Consider the following 16,640-nt stretch of genomic DNA (forward strand, 5'->3'; position numbering starts at 1 on the left):
TATTAACAGCACAAGTTAATAATGTGCATGTGATCATATATTCTGGAGCACAAGGTTGTGATGTGATGTGTGTTATGTGTAGGCTTTGCTAAAAAGATATGTTTTTAATCTACACTTAAACTGGGAGAGTGTATCTGAACCCCGAACACTATCAGGAAGACTATTTTAGAGTTTAGGAGCTAAATGTGAAAATGCTCTACCACCTTTAGTGGACTTTGCTATTCTAGGAATTACTAATAGCATACCGTAGTTAGGTATTAAGGCTGGAAATGATTGTGCGATTTGGCTTGCTACTGATTCGATGCTTTATTTAGATGTTTAACTTAGATTCTTAACCACACAAGCACAGACCAGTTGGTATCTAAAAATAATACATAAACTGAGGAAAAATCCTAAACCGAAACTTTGCAAAACTGTTTAGGACTGTAATGTCAAAAGGGCCAGACGACATGATTAATTTAAAAGTGATTTGTTTTTCTTTTATCTCAACTGCAGTTTAATTTAGAGAGGATATGATTGAAACTAAAATTGGTCTCTGTATTGGTTTAAAAATATAATGAATGAACTCTTGATGACTATTTGGACAAAGGTTTGTGGACACCTGACCACATTCTGTGTGCTTTTAGATCATTGCAGATCATTGCGTTGTTATAACAACCTCCACTCACAGATCTCTTAAGCTAAGAGACTCGAAAACATGAATTAAAAGGCTTTTAAACAACTATGCAGGAAAACGTTTAGCTCCTGTTCTAGATATTAATATTCTAGATACTAATAAAGAGCCTGCACCTTTTACTCAAAGAGAAGTGTTATTCGTACAATTCTTTATATCCTATTAGTTGTATATTAAAATAAATATGACTTTATATTTAGAGCAATACAGTAAATATAATATAAGGTTGATATAATAATATATATATAAAATAATGATAATATATTATCTGTTTTCAGAATCAACTCTGACTGCTGTATTCAATAGAGACTGGAGCTTCTTTATGCAGCTAAAGGAATGGCAAATTAGAAGCATCAAAGCAAAGAAAAAAGATTAATGCTGCATAAAATAGACCTATGTAGGAGAGGCTACAACAGCTTGGTCTATAGTCTCCATTGTTCTGGTATATCCACATGTTTACAGTTCCACAAATGCTTTTAATTTCTGTGCCCATGGAGATGTGTTATATAAAACACATGCAGTTCCAAGACATAATGTTAGGATTATAGATCACCCTGCACAACACCAGAATGGGAGAGTAAAATGTGGAGCAGAGTTTACAGTACGATGAAACCAGAGAACAAACATGTGGAAGTGATCATGCATTTTGTCAGCTAGAACTTTCTCTCTTCCCCAGTTGCTCTGTTTTGAGTCGCAAGACAAGCAGAGCTTAAAAAACAAACAAAACAAAAACAAAAAAACAAAAAACAAAGAAAGGCAACATTTAACATCTATTAACTATTAACACACAGACACATACAGTGTGTCAAATAGTGTCTGTGTGTTTGTTTTGCCTCTACATTATTCTTTGGCTGCAGTTGCATGAGTAAAGTCTTGAAGTGAAAATCCATCCTTCTTAAAAAACAAACAGAGGATGGGTTGTCATAGCAGCCTGAATTTTTGCCCAGTGGTCATTGAAAAACACACTGCTGGTGGTCAAATTAAAAGGGCACAAAAAAAAAAAAAAAAACCACTATGAGCTAATAGAGAGCAACGGAGACCTCTAGTGGCTGAAATTATTGTAAACAATTTCAATACAAAAAATATAATATATGATATGATATGATATATGATATTATAATATCATATAACAAAAACAAATGAACAAATACTAATAATTATAAAAATGTTAGTTAACTATATATATATATATATATATATATATATATATATATATATATATATATATATATATATATATATATATATATATATATATATATATATATATATATATACACTTATATATACAGGTAGTCGTCGACTTACGACCTATACGACCACAATCTATCTATCTATCTATCTATCTATCTATCTATCTATCTATCTATCTATCTATCTATCTATCTATCTATCTATCTATCTATCTATCTATCTATCTATCTATCTATCTATCTATCTATCTATCTATCTATCTATCTATCTATCTAACTGTGTTCTTCCATTCATGCATTATATCTATGTTAGAAATGGTTGAATTTTTTAATTCTAGTTTGATGAAAACATATACTGTATATATAAATAAATGTTACTCTGCATAAACAGAGTTTTTAATTGTTCTACTATTTTTGTTTTGACAGCTGGGGATAAGAACACATGGACAAGGCTTTCAACAAGTCAACATGAAGAGTTTATTTCTGTAGAAGTAGAAGTGAGTGTGTGGCCTGGCTGTGCTTTTGCACTTTGAGGTAAATAAATTGAGCGAAATAAATGTTAGACATATTTGTGATTGATAGATAGATAACATATTTATATATATATATATATGTGTGTGTGTGTGTGTGTGTGTGTGTGTGTGTGTGTGTGTGTGTGTGTGTGTGTGTGTGTGTGTGTGTGTGTTCTGTGCCGTTGTGGTCTTTTGGATCACATCGAGCACTTAATTTACACGCCAACAAATCCAGTGATTATGAAACTCGTCCAAAGCCCAATGAAAAACACAGCGTCTCAGTGTGTGGTCAGTAGAGGCGTCTCATTTGTGCTAAAAGCAGAACTTTGTTTTCTCTCTAACACAGTTCACACTACGAGAACCTGAACTAAGGGAAAGCTGGATTTTGTGACCAGACCAAAGATGGGTTCTTTCATCATATCCAACAATTGGCAGAGTGATATTTTAGTTTCTGTTGTTTCTACTTTTCTCCTTTTCCTTTTCACCTAAAGCCTGTTTATTGATTTACTGACTGACTGACTGACTGACTGACTGACTGACTAATTGATTGCTTTATTGATTGATAACTGGGCTAGTTAGTCAAGTAATGACCATAATACAACACAAAAAGTGCTTAAGCACTGATGTCGTGTCTCCTACACATGGAAAGAGTGATGGAAACTACACATGGAAATCACTCACAGTTGAAGCATCCTGACTGATTTTGTGCTCACTGGAGTACTAAAGTTTGTGTACCCAATGGAAAACAAAACAGTGTTACTGAATTTCTGATTCTGGTCACAAGATCTGTTCTTTAATTCACATAATCTAAGATTTGTGAGTGTGTTGTGTTCTGTTGTATTAAAATGCAATAAAGATGTGAGCGCTTTGTAACAGAGATCAAGGGAAAGGACTATTGTTCTACATGCTAGAATGCTGTGGTGGATCAAGGGCATGAGTCCATCTGGGGATCTGAATCCAGCTCTGAAATTACAGAATCTAGAATACGTCAGATTCCCTGGAAAACCCTTGGACTTAAAATAATAATAATAATAATAATAAAACAATAATATACTGTGTGTGTATATACAGCGAGGAAAATAAGTATTTGAACACCCTGCTATTTTGCAAGTTCTCCCACTTAGAAATCATGGAGGGGTCTGAAATTGTCATCGTAGGTGCATGTCCACTGTGAGAGACATAATCTAAAAAAAAAAATCCAGAAATCCCAATATATGATTTTTAAACTATTTATTCCATGATACAGCTGCAAATAAGTATTTGAACACCTGTCTATCAGCTAGAATTCTGACCCTCAAAGACCTGTTAGTCTGCATTTAAAATGTCCACCTCCACTACATTTATTATCCTAAATTAGATGCACCTGTTTGAGGTCGTTGGCCGCATAAAGACACCTGTCCACCCCATACAATCAGTAAGAATCCAACTACTAACATGGCCAAGACCAAAGAGCTGTCCAAAGACACTAGAGACAAAATTGTACACCTCCACAAGGCTGGAAAGAGCTACGGGGAAATTGCCAAGCAGCTTGGTGAAAAAAGGTCCACTGTTGGAGCAATCATTAGAAAATGGAAGAAGCTAAAAATGACTGTCAATCTCCCTCGGACTGGGGCTCCATGCAAGATCTCACCTCGTGGGGTCTCACTGATCCTAAGGAAGGTGAGAAATCAGCCCAAAACTACACGGGAGGAGCTGGTCAATGACCTGAAAAGAGCTGGGACCACAGTTTCCAAGGTTACTGTTGGTAATACACTAAGACGTCATGGTTTGAAATCATGCATGGCACGGAAGGTTCCCCTGCTTAAACCAGCACATGTCCAGGCACGTCTTAAGTTTGCCAGTGACCATTTGGATGATCCAGAGAAGTCATGGGAGAAAGTCATGTGGTCAGATGAGACCAAAATAGAACTTTTGGATCATAATTCCACTAAACGTGTTTGAAGGAAGAAGAATGATGAGTACCATCCCAAGAACACCATTCCTACTGTGAAGCATGGGGGTGGTAGCATCATGCTTTGGGGGTGTTTTTCTGCACATGGGACAGGGCGACTGCACTGTATTAAGGAGAGGATGACCGGGGCCATGTATTGCGAGATTTTGGGGAACAACCTCCTTCCCTCAGTTAGAGCATTGAAGATGGGTCGAGGCTGGGTCTTCCAACATGACAATGACCCGAAGCACACAGCCAGGATAACCAAGGAGTGGCTCTGTAAGAAGCATATCAAGGTTCTGGTGTGGCCTAGCCAGTCTCCAGACCTAAACCCAATAGACAATCTTTGGAGAGAGCTCAAACTCCGTGTTTCTTAGCGACAGGCCAGAAACCTGACTGATCTAGAGAAGATCTGTGTGGAGGAGTGGGCCAAAATCCCTCCTGCAGTGTGTGCAAACCTGGTGAAAAACTACAAGAAACATTTGCCCTCTGTAATTGCAAACAAAGGCTACTGTTCCAAATATTAACATTGACTTTCTCAGGTGTTCAAATACTTATTTGCAGCTGTATCATACAAATAAATAGTTAAAAAATCATACATTGTGATTTCTGGATTTTTTTTTTAGATTATGTCTCTCACAGTGGACATGCACCTACGATGACAAACACACACAAAAAACAGGAACAGACTTTTATTTTGACTTCGACTTTCGATTTGTTTTTGTTTCCCGGAAGCGGTTCAAACTGTGCCGTCCTAAATCACGTCCTTTACCACTATGCAACATTAATGTACAAGAGCGCGACGGTGCATTCTTTTTGACTACTTTTGGGGATTGAGACACAGCCCATGTGGTTTCCTGTTTATTAGTTGCTAAATACAGAGAAGGTAAGTTCACTTACACACTTATTAATGTATACATTTGTATTAAACATATAAGTATAATTATTTAGCAGAATATGTGCAATTCAAATACATCAAATTAGTTTATAGTGAAATATTTGTGGTGGTATTCATGCTGCTGGGGCTGATTTAACGGCTGGAGCTGATTTAACGGCTGGAGCTGAGCAGTTGTGTCCCCGCACTGACGTCACAGGACGACATTAATGGCCCTGCAGTTACAATGCAGTTTAATTAGAAGGGAAACAATCCAATAATCTCAAACACTGTATATATATGTGGCAAAGGTTTGTGGACACTTGAGCATAAGATTTGTGAACATTTTATTCCACATTTATTCTCTATTTAACCTCTTATAATAACCTCCACTCTTCTGGGAAAATGTTCCACTAGATTTGCTTGTGGAGATCTGGGAGATTTTATTCAGCCACAAGGGTGTTAGTAAAGTCAGATGTAGGTGAGAAGAGGAGGTCTGATGTGCACTCAGTGTACACGTTCATCCCAAAGATGTTCAACAGGGTTAAAGCTCTATAGCAGGAGATCTTCCACTCCGACAGGTCTTTCGTTGATTAACTCTAAAATTCCTTGGTCATTGTTATCAATCACTAAACATATAGTAAGGAGAAAAGCACATGGTCTAAACAGTCGTTCAGTCGTTCGTGAGAAATCAGTGTCATGTAATGTGAAATAAACCTGATCAGCATACTGATGTTAATATCTTTTGGTTTTGTTAAGATCTCAGGGTTGCGACATGTCTTGGGCGGTGAAACGGTACACCAGAGTGCTCTGCTGCACTAGAGTGCTGACCTGCAGGGGTGTACAAACTTTTAAGAATGAAAACAGATCTAGCAAATGTCTCCGGAGAGTGGTTGTTACCGGAATCGGACTCGTGTCTCCGTTAGGGACGGGGACGTCTCTGCCCTGGGAGCATCTGATCGCTGGAGAGAGTGGGATAGTGGGCCTGGACCCGGAGGAGTACAAAGCAGTGCCGTGTAAAGTAGCTGCTCGGGTTCCTTGTGGACACGCCGACGGAGAGTTCAACGCAGAAATGTTCGCTTCTCGTGCCGAGAGAAACGGCATGTCTCAGGCCACGGTGATGGCCCTCGGCGCTGCTCAGCTGGCCCTGCAGGACTCTGGGTGGTATCCCAGAACCCCAGAGGAGCAGCTAAGCACAGGGGTGGCTGTAGGTATGGGCATTGTGCCATTGGAGGAGATCGCTAGCACGGCCTCTGTGTTTCAGACACGTGGCTACAGCAAAGTCAGTCCCTTCTTCGTCCCTCGCATCTTGGTCAACATGGCCGCCGGTCACATCAGCATCAAGCACAAGCTGAAAGGACCCAACCATGCTGTGTCCACTGCCTGCACCACGGGGGCTCACGCCATTGGAGACGCTTCCCGCTTCATCAGCCATGGAGACGCCACGGTGATGCTCGCCGGTGGAACCGAGGCATGTGTAGGCCCCCTGGCTATAGCGGGCTTCACACGCGCCAGGGCTTTGAGCACCAGCTGGAACGACCAGCCCAAGCTGGCATCTCGACCCTTTCACCCAGAGCGAGAAGGATTTGTAATGGGCGAAGGAGCAGCCATGTTGGTTTTGGAGGAGTATCAGCATGCTGTTGAGAGAGGAGCCCGGGTTTACGCTGAGGTGCTGGGATACGGACTCTCAGGAGACGCCAGTCACATCACGGCCCCTTCCGCAGACGGAGACGGGGCTTTCAGGTAGCGTAGGGATCCCAAATCTATCTACTTCATTTTGATTAGGTTTGTAAAGGGGCTGAAACTTTCTGGAAAATTTCCATGGGAAGGTGCATATGGGGGAATTTTGGAAATATTCCAATTTGGAAACTTACCAGGAATTTTTGAGAATTTATGGGAATTTATGTGGATTATTTAGAATTCGGGGGGAATTGTATATAAACTGTAGCATATACAAACAAAAAAAAAACATTTTGTTTGGTCATAAGCTGAAAAATGCATCCAAATATCCAGTATGACTGTTTTGTTTTGTATTTCTAATCAAATCAAAGCACGCTTGATGAGCATAAGAGACTTCTTTCAAAAACCCCATTTATTCCAGTTAACTCACATATATTCCCATTACTACCTATATTTATTTTCCATTAATTCCCATGGAAAGTTTCCATTCTTGAAAATTGACAATTTTGATTCCATAAATTCCAGGGTTGAACTCCTCTTCTTTTTTTGGGACAGGTGCATGTCTGCCGCTCTGCGTGACGCCGGTTTGTCGCCGTCAGACGTGACCTACGTGAATGCTCATGCCACGTCTACGCCGCTGGGAGACGCTGCGGAGAACGTCGCAGTAAAGAGACTCTTTCAGAAGCACTCGCAGTCTCTCGCCGTTTCCTCCACTAAAGGGGCTACGGGACATCTTCTGGGAGCAGCCGGTGCCCTGGAGGCAGCGTTCACAGCTCTTGCATGCTACCACGCAATCCTGCCTCCCACTCTGAACCTGGACCGAACAGAGCCCGGGTTTGACCTGAACTACGTGCCCTGTGCTGCTCAGCCCTGGAGGACTGGAGGCAGGAGGGTCGCCCTCACTAACTCGTTTGGCTTCGGAGGCACGAACGCCTCGCTGTGTCTGGCCAGTGTGTGAGATTTTACACATATTGTGGCGCCTTGTGCCATGATGAAGAATCAGTGTTTTTCACTTCACCGCTCATAATGTTCTAATGTCATGCCTGATCAGTGTATATGTATTAAATCATAGTGTATAAATAATAAATATGAAGGAAATCATTGAAGGACGTGTCTTTACTTTTTGACTGTTAATTGATACAATACTTAAGCAACACATGGAGTTACATGTATAATATAGTAATTCTATGCATTAATCTGTAATTTTAAAAAGCCATAACACAGATGATAATAAAAAGAATAAAGGATGGATGGACGGCTAAATAGATACACTTTAGGTACACTTTCCCCACCATATGTGGTTCTTTCCCAAACTGTTACCACAAAGTTGGAGCCACACAATTTTACAGAATGTCTTTGGATGTGGATGTGTGTGGGTTATATTTCCCCCCTTTTCCTTGAAATAGGAGACCCAAACCTGTTTCAGCAATATCTCCATTAAGATATTCTTTAGATGGGTTGGAGTGGATGATTTTTAGCTATAGAGCCCTGACTTTAACCATATCGAACACGTTTGAGATGAATGTGAACGCTGACGGCACTCCAGGCCTCCTCACCTCACCATCATCAGTGCTGGACTTTACTAAAACCCTTTGTGGCTGAATGAGCACACACCTCCACAAGCACACTCCAACATCTAGTGGAACATCATCTCAGAAAAGTGGAGATTATAAGAGCAAGTGAGGATCTTATATTAAGGTGTCTACAAACTTTTCTTCAGATTGTAAGATAGATAGATAGATAGATAGATAGATAGATAGACAGACAGACAGACATATAGATGGATGGATGGATGAATAGATGGATAGATAGATGGATGGATGGATGGACTGGTGATTAAACAGACAGACAAGCAGACAGTAAGATAGATACTAATAGCTTTATAAAAATGTAGCAAATTCAAGTGTTTCTCTTTTTAAATGATAAATAATTATGAATTACTGTTTGTGTATTTGAACACGTGATCGATCAAAACTAGTTGCGGCTTTATGTTTCTATGACGACACGTGCGTCAACACGGAACTTCCGGTGTGAGCAGCCCAGGCGCGTTGCGTTGCTTAGCTACGCGAGGACTGTAGCGAGACAACAAATTGCGCGAGCTCGAGCGTGAGATAGGTGTAACGTTTGACAAGTGATCTCATTAGAAAAAACATATTGTGGCACTTAAGGTTTTAAAGCAAGAATATCGGAATTGTTTCACATTTCGGATATTTGTTGAGCAGTACGATTTAATATTTAAGTGCGGAACGCTTATTCGGAAGCTTGTTGCTACCCGGAGAAGTTATTTAGAGAACTAGGAGCGAAGCGCTATCAACAGAAACGCGGATAGAAGTGTACTTTATAAACGAGATAAAGCGGAGTTTTTGTTTATGTTTTTAAATTATGTTTAAGAACACATTTCAAAGCGGATTCTTGTCCATTCTGTACAGCATTGGAAGCAAACCTTTGCAAATCTGGGATAAAAAGGTTAGCACCTGCTCAGTTCTGTCAGTTTATTAGTTTCAATAGTATGTTCTGGGATGATGAACTTCTCATAGCATTAAAAGAGAAGGAAACTGCAAGAAAGAGACTTTGTAGTACACACACACACACACACACACACACACACACACACACACACACACACACACACACACACACACACACACACACACACACCCACCATGACACTAACTGTATGAATGTCTAGGTATTTGTCTTTCTGGTTGTATCTGCCTGTGTATATATATAATGTCTCTGTGTGTCTGTGTGTCTGTCTGCCTGCCTGCCTGCCTGCCTGCCTGCCTGTCTGTCTGTCTGTCTGTCTGTCTGTCTGTCTGTCTGTCTGTCTGTCTGTCTGTGTCTAATGGCCCCTAATGATTCACAAATCTCTCCTTGCAGGTAAGAAATGGACACATAAAGCGGATTACAGACAATGACATCCAGTCTTTGGTGATCGAGGTGGAAGGAACCAATGTCAGGTAAAGCATTTACGTGTAGCTGCAGCTCCGTTTCTATTTCATCCGTTCACTAAGGTTTACCTCATGACTGTCTCCCTCGCCCCCACAGCACAACCTACATCACCTGCCCTGCAGATCCGAAGAAAACCCTGGGCATCAAACTCCCATTCCTGGTCATGATAATCAAGAATCTGAAGAAGTATTTCACATTTGAAGTTCAGGTAGGGACGCCTGGAGCTTTTTGCGCATATCCTTTAACCAAATAACATCAGTAATTCCACACCTGTAATTGCTGCTCCTTTGTCTTGTTTTAGGTACTGGATGATAAAAATGTGAGGCGGCGATTCAGGGCCAGTAACTACCAGAGCACCACAAGGGTGAAGCCCTTCATCTGCACCATGCCCATGCGGCTGGATGACGGCTGGAACCAGATCCAGTTCAACCTGTCCGACTTCACACGTAGAGCGTACGGCACTAATTACATCGAGACCCTGCGGGTACAGGTACGCACCGAGTGTGGGGCAAAAAACGTCTTCAGTTTATATCAGACCCTCACATGAGCAGACTGTCTTATCTAAAAAAAAACATTCAATATTGACATCAGAGTTGCCGTTACATTTAACTTCATCTAAATAATACCCACAATGCCATTCGAGTACCTGCTGATATTTAGATTTAATTGAAATTAAACTCAGTCATAAAGAAAGTTTTAGGCTAATTCCACTGTTTCAGTGGCATCCAGTGCATGTTGATTACATCAGGTGTACGAGTCGCAACTCGGAGCAACTGTCTTGTCGCTGCATTGCATTCTGGGACTTTATCCAGATTGACACATAAAAGTGAAATTAAGTCTCGATCAGTGAAAATCACAACACTGGTTCAGTAGGTTACAGATTAGGATACCATCAGCAGACGTGGTTAATGCACACTGTCAGAATAGCTGTACACAGGACGAATTATGTAGGCCGGTGCTCCCTGTGACTGTGTGTGCAGCCTTGTGCTGCCATCTGTTGGCGTGTTACAAAACTAGTTTTGAATAGGGGTGTAACGGTACACAAAATTCAGTTTGGTACGTAGCTCGGTTTTTAAGAAAACATACATGACAATATGCAGTTGCAGTAATGTATTTATTTGTATTTACTATTTATTTGTTACATAGTTGTTTACGCATAATGAAGCATACGTTCACCTTTCTTCATCTTCCTAAATGGAGCTCACGCCTCAACATTTAACCCACTGACAGGTGACGAGATTGACACTCGTTATAATGGCACCTATAAAGGGGTGGGATAAGTCAGTCAGTTCCCGAAGTGTGAGGTTCTGAGCAAAACTGACAAATTGTAATGGCAAGCAGAGTTCGGGTTCTATTGCAGAAGAGTTTTTAATAGAAGGAGAAATTATTATTATTAGGAGAAATGATTCCTTCAGTATTCTTAAAAAAAAAAAAAACCCTACAAAATGAATTGTTTAGTTTAAAAGACTAAACTCCGATTTCTCCGTTTTCCAGATTCACGCAAATTGTCGCATAAGGCGAGTGTACTTTTCGGACAGACTGTACTCAGAAGACGAGCTACCTGCAGAGTTTAAACTCTATTTGCCAGTACAAAACAAGGCTAAGGTGAGTGTACATTACCAAGCATGGAGTCTTCCTTCATGGTGTCATGCTTAGCGATTATTTTGTACAATAAGAACAATATAGGGGGAATAAAGTATTTGAAGGCATGCTGTTGTAGGAAACAAATCAACATGTTGCAATGCAGCTGTTAATCCTCTCGAAGTCGATCACTTTCCAGCAACATGCTGCAAAGTGTTTTGTTGCTTTTCTACCTCAACATTTTAACACATTTTTTTACTATTATTATTAGACAAAAACACATTGTTCCTGATCCCACATAGAGAGAAGATGAGCTTTCTCTCACTTTGTGTTGAAGACTCCTTCCATAAATATAAGCATGTCCTCCAAGAAAACAAAATAACAGAGAGGGCGTGTCTCAATCAGCTGCTTAGTTCACTTTGTCAGGGCACAGATCACAATCACAAATCTCCAAAATTTTCCACAATTTACTACAAACTACAGGAAGCTGCCTTCCTTTACTGTAAATTTTCCGAAGCCTCACTTCTTAGAAAAAAGGGCGGACCAACTTAATATATATATATACATATACATATACATATACATATATGTGTGTGTGTATATATATATATATATATATATATATATATATATATATATATATATATATATATATATATATATACAGTGAGGAAAATAAGTATTTGAACACCCTGCTATTTTGCAAGTTCTCCCACTTAAAAATCATGGAGGGGTCTGAAATTGTCATCGTAGGTGCATGTCCACTGTGAGAGACATAATCTAAAAAAAAAAATCCAGAAATCACAATGTATGATTTTTTTACTTTTTATTTGTATGATACAGCTGCAAATAAGAATTTGAACACCTGAGAAAGTCAATGTTAATATTTGTTTGTTTGCAATTACAGAGGTCAAACGTTTCCTGTAGTTTTTCACCAGGTTTGCACACACTGCAGGAGGGATTTTGGCCCACTCCTCCACACAGATCTTCTCTAGATCAGTCAGGTTTCTGGCCTGTCGCTGAGAAACACGGAGTTTGAGCTCCCTCCAAAGATTCTCTATTGGGTTTAGGTCTGAAAACTGGCTAGGCCACACCAGAACCTTGATATGCTTCTTACAGAGCCACTCCTTGGTTATCCTGGCTGTGTGCTTCGGGTCATTGTCATGTTGGAAGACCCAGCCTCGACCCATCTTCAATGCTCTAACTGAGGGAAGGAGGTTGTTCCCCAAAATCTCGCAATACATGGCCCCGGTCATCCTCTCCTTAATACAGTGCAGTCGCCCTGTCCCATGTGCAGAAAAACACCCCCAAAGCATGATGCTACCACCCCCATGCTTCACAGTAGGGATGGTGTTCTTGGGATGGTACTCATCAGTCTTCTTCCTTCAAACACGTTTAGTGGAATTATGACCCAAAAGTTCTATTTTGGTCTCATCTGACCACATGACTTTCTCCCATGACTTCTCTGGATCATCCAAATGGTCATTGGCAAACTTAAGACGTGCCTGGACATGTGCTGGTTTTAACAGGGAAACCTTCCGTGCCATGCATGATTTCAAACCATGACGTCTTAGTGTATTACCAACAGTAACCTTGGAAACGGTGGTCCCAGCTCTTTTCAGGTCATTGACCAGCTCCTCCCATGTAGTTCTGGGCTGATTTCTCACTTTCCTAAGGATCATTGAGACCCCACGAGGTGAGATCTTGCATGGAGCCCCAGTCCGAGGGAGATTGACAGTCATGTTTAGCTTCTTCCATTTTCTAATAATTGCTCCAACAGTGGACCTTTTTCACCAAGCTGCTTGGCAATTTCCCCGTAGCCCTTTCCAGCCTTGTGGAGGTGTACAATTTTGTCTCTAGTGTCTTTGGACAGCTCTTTGGTCTTGGCCATGTTAGTAGTTGGATTCTTACTGATTGTATGGGGTGGACAGGTGTCTTAATGCAGCTAACGACCTCAAACAGGTGCATCTAATTTAGGATAATAAATGTAGTGGAGGTGGACATTTTAAAGGCAGACTAACAGGTCTTTGAGGGTCAGAATTCTAGCTGATAGACAGGTGTTCAAATACTTATTTGCAGCTGTATCATACAAATAAATAGTTAAAAAATCATATATTGTGATTTCTGGATTTTTTCTTTTAGATTATGTCTCTCACAGTGGACATGCACCTACGATGACAATTTCAGACCCCTCCATGATTTCTAAGTGGGAGAACTTGCAAAAAAGCAGGGTGTTCAAATACTTATTTTCCTCACTGTATATATATATATATTAAAATTAGGGCGGAAACTAGCGATTATTATTATTATTATGTATATAATATATATTATCTATGATTATTATAGTTAATCAGATATTTTTTTTTTTTCTTATTTTGCTTATTACTATATGCAAAAAGCCACCTATTGAGTTTAAGTATCTTTAATATAGACATTCCAGTGCTGCTGGTCGAGGAGAATTACTCCTATGAACAAATTCACTTATGCTGGATTGTTTCTTTTTGTAAAAAAACAAAACAAAAAAAGTACAAACAGCATTTCAGTATGCGAATTTGAGTAAATCAACATTTGTATTTTTTTAGAGAGAAGTTAAAGATAAGATGGCAAGTTGACAACTATGCTTAAAATGATAATACAATGAATTAAAATAATTAAATAAAAATAGACATTTCGTTTAGTTGAGAAGATACAATATAAGTGTTTGTATAATAATTAGATGATATTTGCATGAATGAAATATACAAACATCGAAAACAAGCATTTGAACGTAACAAAGCCGCAGTAAATCACGTTTGAAAACAGACAAGTTTACTGTTGTAGAAGGCAAATGCTATAAAAAGAGAATGAAACGGAGAAACGCAGCAAGCTAACAGGCTCAATAAAAAGAAAAATAAAAAATAAAAAAAAAAGCATTGGTGTACAAATGCATAATCATTTGCTGAAAACCACAACAGTGAGTAAAAATTGTGATCGTTTACTGCTGCTGTTATTTGCTGCTTTTAGATTTAGTGTTTGTTCACACTGTTTTAATTGAATACAGACGCTCCCCACTTTATGAACATTCACCTTACGAACTATCGCGGATACGAACAAACCTGTCCTCAAAGTAAAATTAGTTTGGAGTCGGAAAAAATCAAAATGGAGGAGAGCCGCCGTGAGCTAATGAATATTTATATATAGCGTTTTTATGAATATTTTATTACTTAATACAAAATATTGTATACAGTATTTTGATTATTTCAATTTGTTGTAGTATATTTGATTGTGTATGTGATGGGATTTACAGATCTTACATTGTTAGGAGACTATTGCGTAGTCAATAACAAACACAGTAACAACTTACGAACAAATTCATTGTACGAACGGTCGGGGAGCGTCTGTACGACACGATGTCGTGAGCGAGGTCATTGCGTGACCTGATGCTTGCGAGTCACGACAACAGATCCAGTGCGACTGTCCCGAAGTTAGCAAACAAAGAGTTCAAACAATAGCACTTTATTCAACTTTACCATTTTCACATGATGAAGATGAATTTGCTCACCGTGCTGATGTTTCCATGACACCAGTGTGTTTTCTTTTCATGTGCTTGTGCATATATATATATATATATATATATATATATATATATATATATATATATATATATATATATACACACACACATATATGTGTATATAAAAACGTATAACTTGGCGGTTACAGTCTTCTTTGTTGTGTTGAATATAAAAAGTTGTCTTATTGATAAAAATATCGATTAGTTGTTGCAGCCCTAATATATATATATATATATAAAATACTTCATTTACCAATAGAAAGTAGTTTGTAAGTTGTTATGAATCTGAAACGATCACTTTGTTTCACATATTCCTTATTTAAGGTTGATGGTCCCGATATGGTTCAACACCATATAGGGACAAAAGTATTGGGACACAACTTTTCAAACCATATGTGTTTCCTCTCTAAACTGTTACAGTTGGAGGCAAATTGTATAGGATGTCTATATAATCCTATAACCCTAACAACAAACAGGCACTCAATGTAGAATAGGATGTTCAAAAAAAACTTGCAGATGAATATTTAGTATGTTTGAGTATTTCATAAAAGAAAAAAACAAAGTCAATTGGTAGCCTATGCCCGTGCTTAAAGTACCATGAGAGTACCAAGTAAAAGTAATTTGTTAGTGAAAGTTATATATTAAATACATATGAGGAAATTATATTAGAATGCAGTCTTCAGTATCCTAATATTGAGTAAATAATGCATTCACTTATGACTTGGCAGACTGTTTTACTCCGATTTCCTCTTCTGTTCTATCTTACTAATGTCTGCTCTTTGTTTTTTGTTTTTTTTGTTTACAGCAGTAACATGGCACCATGAACCCTTCCTTCATTCCAAACCTCTGTATGACCTTGTGTTGGATGTCACATGCACAGGGTTATACAGTGTGAAAATGTGAATTTACCAGTGAAAGCAATGAAAATTAAACACACAAAAAACATTCTTGTTGTCTGTACCAGCTTTAATATTATTATTTTAACTGGAATATCAGCTGCCACAGCAGAATCTCGGTTTTGTTTATGGGTTGAAAGTGGTTTTTAAAGGGTTTTTTTTCCCTCTCAATAAAATAATCCTCTTATAAAACCAACTCTATATCAAAAATGTCAAGTGGAAAAGTTCTGAAGTAGAAATAACTGATTTGTATACATCATTTTCAACCTTTTAATTTAAGTCTATTAAATTGTCTTATAAAGTAAATCATCTTAAAAAGGATCTGCAAGAAGCTAAATTTCATTTAAATCGAAATTTAAATTGTGCAACACGAATCAACACTGTTTGTAAGAATAAAGTGTTTTTGTACATGAAGATTGGAAAATAAAACACATTCGTCATTCGGATTGCAATCGTCTGATTTTGATTAATGATAACCGATGATGAAACTCAGCCGAGGGTCAGGGATCACGTATCAATAAAGTGCAAAAAACAAAAAAAAAAACTAAAGGGCTTTATTATGGAAAAAAGGCGATGCTCAAAAAATAAGAGTGAATTGAACACTGTTACGAAGTGCGTACAAATGTTCTTACAGTGTTTTTGAAACACCACTGTAAAGTACGTTGTAAAAGCTCGCCGTGAACAAAGTACTTGAGCTTCATGGCACTTTAATGCTGATGCTTTGGCTGGGCAGGTTTTCTCTCTCTATCTCTTCCTCCCTCTTTCTTTCTTTCTTTCTTTCTTTCTTTCTTTCTTT

The 16,640-nt window shown here is 38.7% G+C and overlaps 2 protein-coding genes across 4 annotated transcripts in view; both read left to right on the forward strand.

Moving 5' to 3' along the window:
* The first annotated feature begins 5,080 nt into the window (after nucleotides 1-5,080).
* oxsm (3-oxoacyl-ACP synthase, mitochondrial) overlaps nucleotides 5,081-16,640 on the forward strand; it is a 180,991-nt gene continuing 169,431 nt past the window's right edge. For 2 of the 3 annotated variants that reach the window (XM_083524528.1, XM_083524529.1), the window contains exons 1-3: nucleotides 5,081-5,194; nucleotides 5,942-6,925; nucleotides 7,418-7,845. In XM_083524528.1, the coding sequence (XP_083380654.1) occupies nucleotides 5,958-6,925; nucleotides 7,418-7,820 (1,371 nt within the window). In that variant the 5' untranslated portion in view covers nucleotides 5,081-5,194; nucleotides 5,942-5,957 and the 3' untranslated portion in view covers nucleotides 7,821-7,845. Of the gene's footprint in view, nucleotides 5,195-5,941; nucleotides 6,926-7,417; nucleotides 7,965-16,640 lie in introns of those variants that run through there. The other variant, XM_083524527.1, reaches the window with a different exon arrangement.
* Nucleotides 8,908-15,893, forward strand: cfap20 (cilia and flagella associated protein 20). Its single transcript, XM_083524179.1, has 6 exons — nucleotides 8,908-9,328; nucleotides 9,743-9,822; nucleotides 9,911-10,022; nucleotides 10,116-10,304; nucleotides 11,309-11,419; nucleotides 15,754-15,893. Exons 1-6 carry the CDS (start codon nucleotides 9,245-9,247, stop codon nucleotides 15,757-15,759), a joined length of 582 nt encoding a protein of 193 aa, XP_083380305.1. The 5' UTR covers nucleotides 8,908-9,244; the 3' UTR covers nucleotides 15,760-15,893.

This window comes from Silurus aristotelis (assembly GCF_946808225.1).
Source record: "Silurus aristotelis genome assembly, chromosome: 21".
Taxonomy (NCBI): Eukaryota; Metazoa; Chordata; class Actinopteri; order Siluriformes; family Siluridae; genus Silurus; species Silurus aristotelis.